The sequence below is a fragment of the Melopsittacus undulatus genome, chromosome 3, assembly GCF_012275295.1.
Source record: "Melopsittacus undulatus isolate bMelUnd1 chromosome 3, bMelUnd1.mat.Z, whole genome shotgun sequence".
Taxonomy (NCBI): Eukaryota; Metazoa; Chordata; class Aves; order Psittaciformes; family Psittaculidae; genus Melopsittacus; species Melopsittacus undulatus.
Genome location: NC_047529.1, coordinates 34,631,851 through 34,650,857, shown reverse-complemented (window position 1 = coordinate 34,650,857; position 19,007 = coordinate 34,631,851). Strand labels below are relative to the sequence as shown.

At 37.0% G+C, this 19,007-nt stretch overlaps 1 protein-coding gene across 1 annotated transcript in view; it reads right to left on the bottom strand.

The window, feature by feature from the left end:
- MYOM2 (myomesin 2) overlaps nt 1-19,007 on the bottom strand; it is a 70,738-nt gene that overhangs the window by 37,846 nt on the left and 13,885 nt on the right. Inside the window, exons 9-15 of the mRNA XM_034060654.1 lie at nt 15,173-15,334; nt 12,761-12,902; nt 10,978-11,177; nt 9,779-9,832; nt 7,237-7,364; nt 4,045-4,228; nt 357-531 (exon numbers count right to left, since the gene is read on the bottom strand). Of these exons, the coding sequence (XP_033916545.1) occupies nt 357-531; nt 4,045-4,228; nt 7,237-7,364; nt 9,779-9,832; nt 10,978-11,177; nt 12,761-12,902; nt 15,173-15,334 (1,045 nt within the window). The remainder of the gene's footprint in view (nt 1-356; nt 532-4,044; nt 4,229-7,236; nt 7,365-9,778; nt 9,833-10,977; nt 11,178-12,760; nt 12,903-15,172; nt 15,335-19,007) is intronic.

Genomic DNA, 19,007 nt, shown 5'->3' with positions numbered 1-19,007 from the left:
TATCTGCATCAGGCCTGTTTACCCCATAACAAAATTTAGATTTTAAGAAAGGCATTTATTTTATGCTTACTTATGTCATGGCTCTATAGCTGCTTTTATAATTCAGAGTCATGCAATAGACAAAAGATGCTTCTCTTTGGAGAAAAAAAAAAGGGGGGGGGGGGGGGGGGGGGGAAGGGGAGGGAGAGTCTGCCCTGCAATCTGAAATGCTTAGCTCTAAGAATCTGCAGACTGTTCTTCTTCGCATTCATTCAACATTCATCTTCCATGATAACATCATTGCTGAGCATGCAAATTGGCTTAAAACAATCCTACAGTTTTCAAAGCTCCCCAAAATATAGAATTATTGTCAATACCTGTTATATTTAATAGGTTTATGGTTACTAGGTTCCCAGTGATTTGATCCCACCACAGAGTAGTCAATGTAGTAGCCATATAAATCCTCTGCATGCTTTGGTTTATCCCATTGAACCACAACTGATGTTTTTGTATTTCTTGTGGCCACTACCTGACCAGGTGTAGATGGAGCAACTAAGAAAAAGAGAGAAAACATGTACTATCATGAAATACATAAAAATAAATGTAAGCTGAGGTAAAAGAAAGACTGTATACTTTTATCATATTTCATCACTACTGACATGACTTCTCCTACCATGTTAATATTGCTATATGAGATATATATTTTAGTATATTTTTTTCACTGTAAGTCTGGATACTTCTATATATGTGTGTACAAATATATTTATTTTTCTATTTGTTTTCTTAGAGTAAACTTACTCTAAGCTATGAGTAAGCTACTTCTCTGACTTTATACAGGTTTCTGAGGGAGTTATAGAATCACAGAATAGTTAGGGTTGGAAAGGACCTTAAGATCATCTAGTTCCAACACCCTGCCATGGGCAGGAACATCTCCCATTAAACCATGTCACCCAAGGCTCTGTCCAACCTGGCCTTGAAGAACATATTTTCAAATATCAGTGTGGATAAAGGCATATAGATATGAAAATGTTTCCTCTCAGAAGTCCTCTCTCTATTATTCTCTCTCAAATAAAAGATTTGTGTATAGCTTATACCTGTGGAGCACAACTGCATCAAGAAGAAATGCACATAAATTGTAGAGATATTATATAAAGAGCGTTAAGAAATACTGCCTTCCACTCAACTAACAACCCCAATTCAGAAAAGAACAGCTTTTCAAGACAGCTTTAAGCACATGTTTGAGTGCTAAGTGTTTAACTAATCTCTTAGCTAGATGGGTTCACAGAACCATAAGAACACTGGTTAGAAGGGATTTCTGGGGACCATCTAGTCTAACCTATCAATCACTGAAAGTGAGATTATCACTAACACTAAACTGGATTGTCAGTCATGGGTTTGTCCAAGTCTTGAAAACTTCTGACAGCAGAGACTTCACACCTTCCCTGCACAACCTTTTGCATCATTGCACTTTTGCACCTTTTTTACCAAAAGAGTCCAACCTGAATTTAGTAAGCTACAATTTATGGCTGTTACCTTTTTTTTTTCTTTTTTCCCCTGTCATTTGGCATTTCTCAGAACAGTTCAGCACAATCATCTTTGTAAGACACCAAACAAAACAAGCCCAGCTACCTCCACCTCTCTCCACAGCTCACAACCTTGTCTCTGATTGTCTTGGTTGCGATCCAGTGGGCCTCTCAAGGTCCTCTACACCAATCTCTCTAGACTAGGGAAGCCAGAAATTGAACCAATATTCCAGAATTAACCTCAGCAGCACCAAGCAGAAATGAATAAAGCTTCCTTCAAACTGTGGACTACAGTTCTCCCAACAGTAGATAGTTCACTTACATGCAATGAAAGTTCATTGTTAGTTTATATGGAACTAAACACTGAATGTGCACAAATAGAACCAAAAATCATCAAGATCTAAATGGAAAAAAAATCTTGGTTAGGGCCAACACACAGTCTGTACACTATAAAATATCTGTCCATAAGGAACTAAGGCAGTGTCTCAGATTTCCTGATAGGTTAAGAGAGACATCCAGCACTTGCCTATTGAAGGTGGTTTTAGTTTCCTTAGATGATATATTGTGGAGAACTACAAGCAACAGATAACAAAAGAAAGGAAGCTTTTTTTTTCTTTTTTTTTTCTTTTTATTTAGTCTTTCAGTCTCAAAATAAAATATACATTATTGTACTTTATGCAATAAATATGTAAGATCAGAAGGATTTGAGAGAAAGATATCTCCATTTAGGGCTTTATGTGTGTCTGCACGTACATGTTCTACGTGTTCTTAAGCTGCCATCATAGTCAAAGAGCTAGCATTTATTTCAGTTACCCAAACAAATTAATTTAGGGCCATTTTAGAACAACTTAGACTTCTACATGGAACTGACATATAAGACTGAATACATACACTCCTGTATTGTATGTATTTCAGTATGCTGAAACAGCAAACTGAAATAATCTGAAAAGGTACTAGATGTCTGTTTGGTCAAGTAAACCAAACCTCTCATCACTGGTTGGTAGAGTCCTGAAAATTATTCATCTCATCCCAATGTAGACACTCCATAGCTAGGTGCCACAGGGCAACTTATGGCAGTATCAGCCACCTTATCCTCCAGACTCCAGTTGCTACAGTGAAAGCAGAGACATCTATAACATCTGTTGGTGCCTACATAGAAACATCTAAATTTAGATGTTGTTTTCAAACTGAATACTCTTTTACCACTCAATTCAATTGCATAATATTGCATCATTTTGTATGACTTAGAATACCCCATCCTTCTTCTAGTTTCTGCACAAGAGAGAAAGCTACCCATAACTCTAATGTAATGATTTCCCTCAATATAAAGTTACCCTCAGGAATGCCAAATGCTGAGGTACCCTTAGCTACCCTCAGGAATGTCAAATGGTGCTATGTGCAGGCCATTAAAAGTAGCTATGTGCAGCTGATATATTTTAGCTAAGGTGGTAAACTCCATCTCTGAAAAACTGCATTTTCTCTTTAAAATATCATCTTCTGCTTTCTGCTTTCAGCTATAGCTATGATTTATTCAGAATGTCTTGTGTTAACCCCTAAGGGATAGCCTATTTTCTGTACTAAGTGAAATAAATAGTCTTTTTCTTCTCTACCTTGGGGAATGTTCAATGGTTTAAATATTTCATATGCATTAATGAGACATCAAATCAAGAATGCATAAAAGCAAAACATGCCTTTATTATATCATGTATAGTTACAGATCAAGCTAAAGGTGATGGATTATATTTTTTTAAATTATGGCAAACGTTTAGAAGGCTATATCTACCAACATTAAGAGAACTATGGTATCTCAGATACTGTAAATATTTCTCATCTTTTTAGCAAGTGCAGTATTATAATATATATGCTCTTAAGGTTACAGTGTCAATACATGGGGCTGTTTCATGTGAACTCTGCAAAACTGTAAAAGCAAAACAGATATTTGACTGATGAGCTGAGAAACCGCTCTCTAAATTTTCACTTATGTTTATGAATGTGGCCCCAAGATAAACACTTAATTTTCATTTGGAAAGTTACCAATGAATATGCAGATGTATCTTTTCCTACCCCTGAAATCTACTAATCTGCATGCCCTGGGAATTCTGCACCAGCAGTAATTTGCAACTTAGAATACTGAGAAACAAATTAAAGGATAGTTTATCTATCCGAAACTGTAGGGAATTAGGTAGTATATAATTATCTAAGCCAGACAGTATAATTACCCAAATTGGCAATTAACCTGTATTTTCTTATATTTTTGACAAGTCACATTAATAGAGCACTCTGTGGAATGAATAGCTAAAAATAATTTAACTTTTTAATAATTATTGGTCTCAGCAAGAAGACTTGTGGTCATCAGGAAAATTTTTGAATGTTTTTAAAGTTTAGCATCTTGGTCATTCTGAAATCCTTCACAGTATTGAACAATAATTGATTCACTTAGTATTATTGTAGTTATACTAATTTTATTATAATGAGTTGTCTATTTCCATTTTGTAAAATAACAATTGCATTTAATATTGATGTAATAAAATTTATCTCTTACCAATGGTATCTTCTGGCTGAATAGGTGCTGTGATTTCAGATGGATCACTGAGGCCATGCTTGTTTGCCGACAAGACTCGGAAAACGTATGGTTTTCCTTCTGCAAGGTCAAACACTGCATAGCGAGGAGATTTTACTGCAACCTGTGCATTGACTCTTTGCCAGCTTCCACTGCCAACCATGGACTACCAAAAAATAAAATAAATAAATAAATGAGAAAAAAAAAGCAGTGAGTCACTTCTGTGGACTGTAAGAAAAAATGAACATATTGCTGTATTGCATTCTGTTATGAATTTATTTAAAACTATGAGAGAAGGATCACTCAAAATGTCTCACTTCAACACATGCAAATTCTAACAGCTTATACATTCCATTATCCTACAAAAACGTCTGAATACCTCACTGTCTCCCTGTCTGTGTAGACCTCAATATATGCACACTTGTACATACAGCTAGCCTTCAGTAAGGGCCATGACTGTCAGCTGTGATTGGTTCTGAAAGAATTAATTTCATGCCCTGCAAAACTCACTTGAATGCCCAAAGGTCTGGTATAAAGCAAGAAGTTCTAACCCAAATTCTACAAAAAGATAGGGGGATGTTAATTTACACAGTGATTTATCATTATGTAGTTGGGGGGGGGGGGTTAGTAAGGTCATGTCCCTAAAAGCATTGATCAAATGGAATGATTACTTTTGGATATTCTCAATGCAGCAGCTGAGCTAAGCATCACTACAACTGTGCATAGAAGTGAGCCAGCAAACCAGTACTCTAAGAGGTCTGCTGTCCACTAGGTTCCCCAGATAAACTGTAGACCCAAATAAAAAATTAGTCATGGAATATTGCGGCAATTCTAGTAAAGCCCAAGTGCCCAGTAAATAGCTTACATGAAATTTCCTTCAAGCACAGAAAGATGCGTACAAGGTAAATGCTTTTTGGAACAGAGTCTGGGAACAAAACCTGATAGACTGTGAAGTTCTTAATGGAGGAACAGTGTTTCTTAGGTGTTTGGAAACTATTCTGTATCTAAGAGGCCTACTATAGATATGTAATTAAAACACAAACAGCTGGAGCCCATATATCAAAATCTATTTCATAGATAACAGAAATAATAGCCATACACTTTATTCATAATAAAAAGATGGAAAATATGAAATAAATATTATTTTGTCATATATTCTACTTTTGGCCATGAAAAATGTCAATTGTTGTATTTCATTTTCACAGAGGAGAAAACCAACATCATGTTTTATTCTGTAGTTTTATTTGATTTATCTGTTAAATAGTGACTTTAAGAAAATATGGGTATACAGCAGAGAGAACTCATTTTCATTTTGTGTTTCCTGAGGCCTTTAAAAATACATTTTTGATATTCAGGACTGAGATTTCTTTATTTGAAATAAATTAATTAGAAATTGTGCTTTTCTAGAATTGTGTTTTTCTAAATTAACAGATAACTGCAGAAAGCAAAAAACCAGACATTCATCTACAAACTGAGGTGTTCATATATATATGCTATTTATATGCAAAAAAGATTTTAGATTCAGGTATTAATTAGTACAATGCATCATACTTTTTTTCCCTAATAATAACAACTTTCTAGTCCTCGTTCTCACTTTCCCTTGCCATATTTGGCATTTAATTAAGTCTTGTTTGTTCATTATTGTCATTGCTCTATACTATTTTTGGAGCTATATAAAGCTATTTCTGTAAAACAAGCAGATACATATCTTTTCCAGTTCATATGAAATTCAAATAAGCAAGCGTAGGTGTATTCTCAGCAGAAATCTACATCTGAGCTTTTCGGGGGTTATTTCTGTATATTCTGGAAACAATGAGGTATTTTCATGCCAACAGCTGGTTGAAAATCCTGAAGTTAATATGCTTGAAATTTATAGATAAGAGCAGATATATGCAACTGGGATTAAATACAAGGAAGACACTATTTTATTGAATAGAGAAAAACCTAGATATTTATATCTATGGAAATTTTCATTACTGAATGTGAAAAGGAGAGTGAGAGAAAGCAGACATGCTTGCTGGAAAATTTAGCTAGTGAATGGACTTCGCTTTACACCCATTGGTTCTACAACCAGCAGGTAACGGATGATGAAGAATGCAGAAATGGGATATAAAGGTCTTTTGAAATGGAGATTTTGATGTTACTGAGAAGGAAAAGACAAGATGAGGGCTGTAAAAACAGAAGTGATGTGAACAGAATGGTTGTCTGAGAAACGAACTTTGGAGGAATGTGCTGAACAGATGTGAGAAGAAAAATAATTGCATAGTAAGGGCCTGAAAAAAGGCTGCCACAATACTGAAGATGCAAACTGAATGTGTGGTAGTTTTATGGACAGTTTTAGTGCATCATTAAGAAGAGGCATATGCTAGAGGCATAATTCATAAAAACTAAGTATAGCTTGGCATGTAAGAGTTTTAGAGGTCAGGTATGAGGCCTCATTTACCTACTGGGGAAACTTTGCAGTAAGGAGAAGAGATTATGACCTCTGGCTGTAATCCAACATACTTAATTTAGAAACCTGGCTCTGGGACAGATGTATCTAAATCTTAGTAGTTTAAATGGGAGAAGAACAGACCTCTCCTACTGTGATGACTGAAGTCCCCTGTCAAGTCAAAGGGAAGAGAAAGGCAACCATTAAGACTGCCAGGGAGCAGTGAACCTGAGACAGGCATCTGCCTCACTGCTGACCTTACAGGGAATAAATTGGAAATGTCAGGGTATAGGAGAGAGTGCTGTAAGCCTGCAAAAATGAAAATGAGGATCAAATTATGAGTCACTGTTTATTCCTAGCTCTACCATAGGACTACCAGAAAATTCCCTTTAATACAGGCAGACTGCAAACTTCCAGACTTGCCTGGAAGACTGCAAAATCTTAGAATGGTTATTTTGTATTAAACCACTGCCTTACATGTGTAGCTTGTTCTCATTTTAGACATCAGTACGCAAATAGCACAGGGGTGCCCTTTCCCCTGGGCCTTGAATTTCAAAGCTCATTAAATCACATAATAAGACATTTGATTCTCCATATTTCTCTGGCATCCCACTACCAAATCCTGCGAGACCACAGAAAGTGTTAGTTTTATTGTTCATTCTGCAGTTCTAAAAATTAATTGAATGCAATTGCACACACCAGTGAAACACCTTGCAGACAAATGCCACTGTACAGTACAGTACCTTCTCAATGAAATACGTCAGTGGCTCCCTGCCACGAGGAACAGGTGGATCCCAGCTGAGTACAACATATGTTTTGTTGATTTCTGAGGCATGTACATTGGTGGGAGGGCCCGGAATCTGAATATTGCCTGGAAGAGTAACAGAGGTAGTGACTGTTAAACAGCAAATCAATCCCTGGGTTAGTACTTATGCTACAGCTCATCTTTCTGAACTCACACCCTGCAGTGCAATGCTCAGCTGTTAGGAGCTATGGTATCATCTGTGCAGTTTACCTGCTCACTTCAGTTACATTTTGAGAAATAAGGCATCGGTTTTAAAAGCTAGTTATGTACTTTTTCAGTAAAAGTTATATATGCCCTCTGAAAATTTGTACATTTGACACATTTTTTATTTTGATCACATTTGAATTACTTCTCCCTGCTGGGCAAAATGTTGTATAAAAGAAACTACTCGCTGTATGCAAACAAGAGATAATTTTTGATGAAACACAGAAGTCTAAAGAGCTATTATGAGATATTAGAATATGTCCCCAGCCCTCTGGTGACTCCACCAGTTAGTTGGTTTGGCCTTCTCCCCACTCACTCTGCAGGGTTATCAGAAACATGGGGCAGGAGTTGTGTACCATGGACCAGGCTGGAGGATTTCAGCATGGCCCTTTGTGGTCAACTCATCTACCCAGTGTGTGAAAAAGACAGTTTCATTATCTGAGGAATTGCACTAGGTAACAGAGGCTCAGATCTATGATAGACCACTTCAGGCATAGCTACACAGCTCTGAAGAAGCTTCCTCTTAGAAATGGGTCAGAAGTAGCAACTCAGGAGATACCTAGAAATGTTTTAACAGTTTGCAATAGAGAAAGAAAAAAAGTTTTGTTCTTTTAAGATACATTTTGCCACTTCTCAGAGTAGCAAGGAGCATATATCCTCTAAATTTGCAGGATTTGACATTTTAGAAGACAAAAATGTTTTGATAATAATCTCTAAATCATGGAAGTGATGTTTTAACAGTTCATAAATATCTGCAGAACCAACCGGGCTCAAAATGTACACAGAAGTTATATCATCGTACACATTTCCCAATCAAAACCAGAATTCTTAGAACAAACTGACATATCCAAACAAAAATTATTTTCTCTCAGTGCTTTCTGTACTTGTTTTCCTACAAACACACTTTTTCTTTAAGAAAGGTGCATGAATCAGCTGTTTAAGACAAAATTGCTAATATACGGTAAAAAAATTACAATAATCCTTCACAGCACAATGAAGTAAAGTCAAAAGGTTTTCAATTGATTTCAAGCAACTAAATCCCAATATGTTTTCTTACATCCTGGAAAACCCCAAAGCTGGCATAACTTGTAATGATAAAACATGATGACACAGGCTGCTGTCCCAGCACAGCACTAAAAAAGTAAATCCACTTGTGATCTGTAAGAACTCTTTTTCAGAAACTCCAATCTAGCAGATGAAAGTAATGTTCTGTATAAACAATGATATTTGCATATCCATACTCCTTTATTAAATTTGCACATTCATGTAACTGAATTCCAAATATTATTCATGTCTATGCCAGAGTGGCCATTTAACACCTTTGATCATACTCAGGCCATCCTGAGAGCAGGAGTACATTCTGTGAAGCCAAACAAGCAACACAAATATATTCTTATACTATAATAAGATTCTGATCCTGTAATACCCATATTATTTCACCTAGGGTACTATCTCTGTAATAAAAGAGAGAAAATTCATCTGTCCTGCCCATGCACTGGGGAAAACATGTAATGTCTGATTCTCCTTCAAACTACACCTGTTCTCACATGGTTTCTCTTTTAGCATGTTATTTTTGGAGATACAGCTTTATAACCTTCGTGGAAGAAAGTAGACAGCCTTATTTTTTAATACTGATCCATCATAGTTAATGTTTTTCACATTTTAAGTGAAAAGAAGATCATTATCCAAGCTTGTTAGATATATATTTCTGGATTATATCCATATAGAAACAACCTAAGACAGAAGAAATTGAGGATTTATCTCTGAAGTTGACAGTGATGTCTTCAGTTCTCTTGAGGAAAAACAATAGTTAGTGTATAACCTTAACCTTATGCAGAGCCTCTCTATTCAGAGAGATATTAATTAAAGAATTCAGATGGATTGCAGAAGTTTTCATGAAAATGGAAATAACCTGCTCAGATCATCAAATTCAGTCTAAAAAAAAAGCTATATTTAGCTCCCAGAAGTATAGGAGAAAGGGAAATGTGAGCACTCAGATGCAATATTCAGCTGTTTAAACTCAGCTTAGCACTAGCCAAAGCAAAAAGGTGAGGAGATGCTAACAGCACGCTTTTGGCTGTATGATATGCTCTGTACTTTTAGACCTCACCTTTCGCTTGCATTGTCTCAGCCTGGCAATCCAGAATATCTGTCTTTATTGATTATTACAAAGAATTTACCTACTATGTGGATTTTTTTCAAGCTATATTTCTAATTATAATGCTAAATTCATTGAATATAAACATGTGGACTGAAGTCATTGAAATGCTACATACCTTCTAGGTCATCCTTGCTGATCACAATCTTCCGCCCTTCATCCACATGAACAGCTGTTAATCAAAATATTAAATTAGTTTCTTGAACCAGTTTAATAAATTTGCAGATTTTGCAAATTATTTTCCAGGACCTGTTCAAAAGCCCAGACAACTCTGTTTCTATAACCCTGTTACTAAATCTTTCCCCAGAGGGTTCCAACTCAATGCAATACACTGGTTCATTCACTTTCACAGAAAAATAGAGCATGAGAAGTACTATTTAAAGATGTGCTTATAAGCCGGAGTCATAACCACAGTAGATGGATTCAATTCTGTGGCAGATTAGTAAACAACTGTATCATGAACTGGACTTTCTTTAGGAATTAATCAAAAAGCTAATGGAAACACAGCATATTCATCTCAGATTTTACAAGCAACATTGGGGCAGTGCTCTGCAGTCTTCATAATGAGTTTAATTCCCCTCCGAGTAAAAGGAGCACACAGAAGGTGTGCAAGCACACAATATACAGAACCTGTACAGGGGTTTCGGACAAAGCTAAATCAATAAAACTACTCCCCAGAGCAAGCCAGCTTACTCTGTTCATGGAGAAGCTCTCACAAGGCTCCTTTGCAGTCTGCAGTAGCCTTGGGCACAAAACCAGCTTTCAGAAAGAGCTTGTTCATTAGATAGATTGACTCTCCATCTGCTAGAAAAGTCACAAACTCAGGGACCAACCCCCCAGCCTGTAACATTGGAGGCCTTGTGCCAGTACTTGCACTTCACTGGGAAGAAAAGATGTGGATAAATACAACAGCATGTGAACCAATGAATTCATATGAAATTTTTTGTTTTTTTCTTTAACTGAGACATAATAGCATTTTCAAAAGTTACTACCAGCACACGTAGAAGTTTATGGGATCTGAGGGCCCATCTGCCAGTGCAAATGAAAAAAAGCTTCCAGGTACTTCTTTTGAAAACATTTCTCCTTGTGATAATGAGTATCTAAATTTAAAACTAAGGAAAACCAGCCATAGTTAGATGGAAGTCCCAAGGCCCTGTCTGTATGGAACTTGCCCTTGTAACCACATCCCCCACCTTGACAGTAGTGAGATATTCAATGAAAGGAAGAAATGAACTCTGCTTCTTAAGCTAACTAAGCAAAGAGAAACATAACAAATAAATAAATATTCAACATCTGTTTCAGACTTGCATAACCTACTTTGTGTTCTCTCCAGGTCAACGGGGTCAAGAGCTGCAACTGGTTCAGACACTCGAGAAGGCCTGCTAATTCCAGCACTGTTCACTGCTCTCACACGGAATATGTAAGAATGTCCTTCGTAAAGACCAGTCACAGGATACTTGCAGATTTTTACAGGAGCATCATTGCACTGGACCCAGTTTTCCGAACCTACTTCACATCTTGGAATAACAGAAGGCAGCATTTATCAGTATCATTCCACAATAAATATATACCATCCTAAACAGAATCACATAAGTCATAGTCACTAAGGAGAGGAACTTAACCATACACCTTATTAATGAAAGTCACACACCTATACACTCTTTCCTCTGATCAGGCAACCAATTCCCACCCAGCTAATATTTATTCATAATGCAATTGCAAAGGTCATTCTATGATTTTTATTGCATGTTTTTTGGCCTTTTCAATTCTCTATGCTTCCCTTCCACTTGATTCTCTTCCTTGTGAGATAAAAACTGAGTTATTCACTTTTATTTTTAACATGCATCTCCACAGAACATGCTGAAGTTGCAACATTCACCCAATCTTTTCCATCTCTTTCTTGTCATATTTTTAAGCAAGAATCATTGTGTTTTTCTCTTCCACAATGGTTGGGCCACTGAGTGCAGGAGTCATCAAGAAGCAGACTGATGTTCTCATACTGGCTCCTTTGTGTATATACATGTCTCCTTTGTGTCCTACTGCTATAAACTTTTGTGGAGATGACTTCCCTGTGCCCTGGCAGTACCAGGAAAAATAGGGTCATGATCAGGGGCTCCTTGACACTGCAGCAATCCAAGCAAAATGTCAAAAGGCACAGCAGACTAAATTATACATAAAACAGGTGAAATACTCCTACAATCTATGCACTGCACAAATTAGATATAAGTGGTAGAGTCCCCAGGGCTTAAGTTAATTTGCTCAAACTGACTGCCACTCATAAGCCAATATTTTCCAGCAGTTCCCAGACAGTGGTCACTGAAATAGACCAAATTGCAGGGTAGCAAATAGCAATGAGCTGCAAATGTTGCTTTTAAGTATAGAGCAGTGTACATTATGAAATCATTTTGGTAACGTTTTTGCTGACTGACAGTTTCAGACACTAAGTATTAGATGTTCTGCTCTGCTCACAAGAGGCAAGCATGCACTTCAGTGGAAGAGAAATGCAAAACAGTGCTTGATCCCCTGTTCCCTGGCTGCCTTCCCTCATCTGAAACACCAGCAAAGTGCAAAGCAGACTGAAGGAGAGAGGATTGCTATTCTGATTTAAACTAGCAGCTCCTGGGAGCTCCTGGCATACCACAGTTAAAGCAGAAATAAAAAGGTAATGTAGTAACTCCTAGATTTCAACTTTTGCAGTGTACAGATTAAGGAGACTGAATGTAATTGAAGATGCCCATGGATTCTGGCTTCTATAAACCGGTCAGGGCTTATTCTCTGATTTGGCCACATCCATACTATTGAACATTTTTAGTGTCTGATAAAAGGTGTCTGCCTGCACCTGGTTACTGGGAATAGCCCACATCTCTTGCTAACTCCCAGACTGTACCTGGGAAAGTGCTAGAACATCTGGGCTACAAGTTTGCCAAGGGACAACCTAGTAATTTAACACAGTAGACAGCTAAGTTCCAGTGGCAATGGTTTGTAAAAATGCATCTAAAGAATCCACATATTGAATGATATAATGACAATTCTTTTGTTCTTCAGTGTTCATATGGTTTTGGCAATGAACAAAATTAAATAAATCCCAGTGTTTACTTACTTGTCAACAAAATACCCAATGACTGGGCTCTCATTGATTGTATTTGGTGGTTTCCAGGTAACAATAACATAGTCTCTATTAGCATCATGGCATTTAACATCCATTGGTGCCCCTGGTGCTCCTGTGATCAATGCATCAGCATCTGAATCACAAATAAAAATACATCAGTTTTGACCCTGACTTGACAAAAGGGAAGATTTCCAGTTCACTGTACTATGTGTTTATATGAATGGGAGCCCATGGATTTCACTACACAAATTCACTGCACTAATGAATAAGGCCCATAATGTCTACATCTCCACATAGATAAAGTTCTTCAGGGATATTTTTTGAGGACAGAAAAGCAGCTTAGGTCTAAAACACCTATTACTTTTCCCAAGAATTAAAAGCCCATGTGGTTTTGATGCTTTTTCCCACTGAAAATTGTGGCTCGGTGGGTTGCTGATCAGCCCAAGGTACTCAGTAAAGAACATGTAGCTGGAGAAAATAATTCTCTTAAGGAATAAAATCTTTGCAAACTCTTGGTATGCTTCTAAGTTTGCTTATTATTTGAAGTCTTACAATACCAACAGTCATAAATAATCTATGTTCCACCATTAAGATACCCTTCTCTGGCTTCATTTTGATATGTGTTGACTGATGTGAATCTACAACTCCTAACGAAGTCTCCTAACTGGTAAAGTTCTCTCCCTTCAAAGAAAGATTTCTATAACACAAAAATACTTTTATGAACTCTAAAATTATACAGCCTAATTACAATCAGTTCTCAGGTGGCTGGTGTTCAATATCACATCAGAGGCTACATGAATAAAGGCAAAAGGAAGTCCAAAAGAGGACTCTAGAGATTTCAGAGGACATAGCTCAAGTCTAGGGTCCTGTCCATGCAAAGGGATCGGTCATAATATAAAATGGACAAATATATGTACCTAAAATAGACCCACCATTACAACAAAAACTCATAGGAAAGTTACTATATATTAGTGGGTCTTTTTCACCTGAGTACTTTCATTCATAGAAGGTAATTGGGAAATAGAGAACTTCAGCAAATTATTTCCAGTGAGATTAGGGTGGTAGAGTGGCTTGTTCAGGGCATACTGTTAAACTGATGAAGCCTTAATGAAGTCCTGTGAGGAATATGGATCTCAACCCCCTGATAACACATTCATGTCCCTCCACTTCATACCAATTGTCTGCATGACAGTTCTGCAAGACACATATGTTCCAATACATTTCCAAGAACAAAGCTTAAAATTAATACAGATCCAATGGCTTCAGTAGGGCTGCTCCAGTTTGCCAGCATCAAGAAAGATGCATTTAAGAGAGTGAGAGAACTGCTCAACAAGAGATATTTCAGTCTTTCAATAAAAAAAAATTAATAAGTGAAGACTGGGTTCTGCTCTTAGATGCATGTGGAAGCTCATTCTCACTTCAGAGAGTTGTGCATGCAAATGTGAAGGAAAATTCTGACCTTTATTCTATTTTAATACATTTACCTCCTCTTCACTAAGTCCCTTGTGAAAACTGTATTTCTTCAATGAGTTAATTTCTTATTTTAGTTCTTTTCTCTGATTATTGTGGTGACTGAGAGTGGTAGAGTGGTAGGAATATTTCTTTTGATTTCTTCTGTGCTTCCTTCTAAGGCCAGGCACAGGATATGAGAGTGCCCAAAAAGGCTTATTCCTAGTTGGCAATCTCTAGAGCTAAAACTGTCACAGTGAGGACTGGTAGTATGCAAAGTTGTTAATTTCATGCAGGGAAAGGAGATGCCAAAGAACAAAACAAGCTATTTCATCAAAAGAAGGATTTTTATGGTTCTTCAGGAAAGAAAATGTCCTCAGAAGTGTGCTCTTCTTGAAGGCCCCCATTTATTGACTGATTTTAATAACACAGACTACTGCCTATAAATCAAATGACTATGAAATACCAGAATCAAAGAATAGTTAGGGTTGGAAAGGACCTTAAGATCATCCGGTTCCAACCCCCCTGCCATGGGCAGGGACACCTCACACTAAACCATGTCATCCAAGGCTTCATCCAACCTGGCTTTTAACACTTCCAGGGGTGGAGCATTCACAACCTCCCTGGGCAACCCATTCCAGTGCCTCACCACCCTTACAGTAAAGAATTTCTTCCTTATATCCAATCTAAACCTCCGCTGTTTAAGTTTGAACCTGTTACCCCTTGTCCTATCACTACAGTCCCTAATGAATAGTCCCTCCCCAGCATCCCTGTAGGCCCCCTTCAGATACTGGAAGGCTGCTATGAGGTCTCCACACAGCCTTCTCTTCTCCAGGCTGAACAGGCTGGATTTCTTTTGTACTTCAGACATTACATGGGATTTCTTTAATAAAACTAATCTTTTCACTCCTTTTTTTTTTTAACTTCTCCTCAAGAAACTGGTGAAAAACTTACCTCTGACAAACAGGTATGCACTGTATTCACTCACGCCACCTCTTGTTACCATGCGCAGGGTGTATAAACCTTCATCATCTTTGTTTAGATGGGTAAAAGAAAGAGCTGCCTGGCCTTCTCCAAAATACAGCTTTGTCCACTTGGAGTCCTTTACTAGCACATCTGGAAGAGAAAACCCATCAGACATATTACTATGCTGGCCAGAACAATCTATGTCCTAGTGCGGCCGTGTGCTAATCACCTGCACAAACTAACCTTTATGTGGCATTTATGCAGCCTTTATGCAGCCTTTATGTAGAGTGATGGTGCTTCAATGTTCTGAAAACTCTACAGAAAGTAAGCTACATCTCTCTAAACTTATTTGGTCATTGAATTTCAGAGGACATGAGGTCTCAGACTACCCTATGAAGTGCCAACAACAGAATTTCTATCCTTACAATTTTTTAATACATTGGCAAAGAAGAATGTTGACCACATTTCAAAACAATGGGTATAAAAGCCTGACAAACCCTGTAATGAATGCAGGGTGGAACTTTGTTTCATATTTAAATAAGTTTTGATATTTGTGCAGGTCAAAAGTCAGATTATTCAATTTCTTCCTCCAAATTTGAAGACCAGATTTCAGTTTAATCTGAAGACTGCTATAAATATAGACCAAATCTAAACCTTCAAGGCATGCCTGTTGAGCAGTGAACCAAATTAAATTTGAATCTCTCACAGGTGAGAGGTGGTGGCCCATGATTAATGCAAATTAATCTGGTTGCTTAGTGGAACCAGAGCAAATGAATGAGCAGGATATTTTATGCTAGCCAAGGGACTTTCTCATACCACCTGTTTTAATAACTGATTGGATTATTTTTGATTTTTAACTCCCTAAGACCTATTTCATACTAATTTATTGAAATCAGTGCAGCAGAACTGTATTTAAAGGAGGTGAATATCTATAAATGTTTATTATTCTATTGCTTAAATACACTTTGGAGCAGACATTCAAACAACTGCAAAGGAATCAGTTTTCCTACTTACCAGCTGAATTGCATAAGAAGGTATAAAAAATTACACACATTTAGAGAATAAAGCATCTGTAAGACACACACTACTAAAACTTACAGCAGTAAATTGCACAGTCACCTAAGCATACAGTTGTTTTCTGAGAAGTGAAAAAAGTAAATTCCATCACACTCCTTCCCATGAGATCCTTAGTAATGAAAACCTTACCTAGAAAATCTGCATGTCCCCTTCCTGTCATGCTTGTCACAGAGGTACTGAGAGACATGTAGGCTCATGGATTACTTTAAATTAAATCAGTAAACATCTTAATCTAGAAACTTCAACCAATGTATGAGTTCTGTGCAAAATCCTGAAGAAAAAATGTTCAGTGAACAGCACCTGAAAAGCTTGAGAGGAATGGTAGACACTCTAGTTTGAGTATACAGAAATTGTAGAAAAGCCCGTATTGTCTGTTAATGCCAGAATCATACAGTTCCACCCCTTGTGTGTACCTGAGACCAGAAACTGCAGAAGCAGTCATGCTCGGTAAGTACAGAAAAACTCTCCTTCACACAAGGCCAAAGAGCCACCAGATCCCCTAAGAAAGCAGGAGCTCTCTTTTTTAATGCAGTCTGGATGCCTTTCTAGACAAGCCAAGAAGAAGAGTAAACTTTGGAGGACACAAGCATATACAGAAGTTCTAATAAAGCAAGTATTTTTGCACCTGCCATCACAATAATATTACAATTGCAGGGTCTCATTATTGCTCTCAATTTCCCAGTCTATTCACTTGTTAGGCTATGTCATTTCTCCTAGAATTTATCAAAGAATAAACCTCTAGATGACTAACTTGGAGGCAGTGTGACTCTAGGCTTACATGTTGTTTTAAGTACAGGAGATGATTTTCTTAAAACATCACTCTGCTCAAAATTCATATTAAAAGCAGGACATTCCTTGATACTGAAGCTTCTTTTCATCATGTCTGCTGAAGTTTCAGCTAAATTGAGCACTCCATTTTTCCCTCTGAATACAATTATTTTATTCTAACTTACAGTATTAATGGTTGCAGAATACTGGTGCATATAGCTGTACAATGTTTATATTACATTAGAGATCAATAACAGAAAGCTCCTGTTACCAGCTGAGCTCGTATCTAGATTAAATATACATTTTTCAAGTATTATTTTGATTTAGTTCTTTCAGTATCTGAAATTGTTCTAAGTGGGCTATGAATTATAGACATCATATTCCTGTTTATAAAATCCCAAACCACTTTAGAGGATTTGATTCAGTTGACTTATATTTCCATAGGAGTCTAGTAAATATCCTCAATAAGGCTCAGTCGCGTGAAGCTTATTAATGCTGAATGAATAAATATTTCTCTTGTGTACAATAATGGGAAGTAAATCATACATGTCTATCTCAGGGCTTCAGTTATTATTTGATTAACACAAACTGAAAAATATTAGGAAAAATGCAGTTTGTCGTAATGCAAGAGACAAGCACTACCTTTCAAAAAAAAAAAAAAAGAATATCTAAACCACAGGATCTTGAACAAATTATTAACTTTATCATTGTTTAAACTTCTGCATTGCCTCCAGCTTTCATGAGAGTTAACACAGGGAACTGTGCAGCACATTGCAAAGGTTCATAGTGCATGAATTCCTGCTGCATTTGGGAACAAGTTTGCCAATTGATGCACCTATATACTTTTCAAATACATTGTATCACATGTATAAGCAACAAAGGACAATTCTAAGCTTATTTGTGTTATTTCATGTAAATACAAGTAAAATAATGGGATGAAAGCCTATCAGACTCAGTAACAAAAACCTATTGGCTTCAAAGAGACCAAGTTTTCATCTCAGGTTTTCATACAGAAGGTGTATGAAATGCAAGAAGGTAAACTTAAGTCAAATAAGGCAGAAAACAAAAAACATGATACTATTACACATCAAAAGAGAAATGCCTTGGCATTAGGAAAGTTTAAACTGAAAGCGCTGTAAGCTTTTGTTCACCTATCCATAGTACAAGAAAAATTCATGAATGAAACATGGAAAAATATGGGACAGCCCTTGAAAATTAGCAGTTTGTCATAGCTGCAGTTCCAAACCCAAAATCTCAGAGGTTTGGCACCCTGAGAAACTGGGCACAGTAAGAGACAAAGTAGAAGTACTGAAGGCTCACCTCAGAGTGAGGTGAGTGATTATTTATGGTGATTACAAATCCCTGTACTTTTCAGTAGCAACAGAATCTGGGTTCATGGATGAGCCTTAGATGTCATGTTATTCACCAAGCAATAAAAAAAGCCATTCTGACCAGCTCATCTTTTTTGTTTTAGTAAGATCTAACAGTTCAATCACAATGAAGTATCCACAGTGATAGACTAATAGGAATGAAACACTGAGCACTGAGTAGCAGTAGTAGTTGCTTCCTGAAGGACCAAATGTGAATCCAAGTAAAACTACTATGTATATGAAATAAAAAGCATAATTAGCAGCAATAAAAGCACCCTTTTCCTGATTTTAGTAACAGGAATTCTTTGGACTGTCATATTAATCTTACAGTCACTTATTTCATGCATTACATTTTTTCAGCTAGGGAAGTTTCTGCCTCCTTGCCTAGGACCAGTCCAAACATCAGTCTTGGGAGTCCACCATTCTCAAATGTGGTCCTTCTGAGGAAAGGTCTCACCATTCACAAATAACCAAGGCTTTCCTTAAATCCTCAGGCAAAATATTTACTTTAGAATCCTACACAGAGATTGTAGTTGGTTAAACGTGGTAAGCTAAATATCCATTATGAGCCTGCTATCCATTAAATTTAAGTAGTTAATTTTACCTTT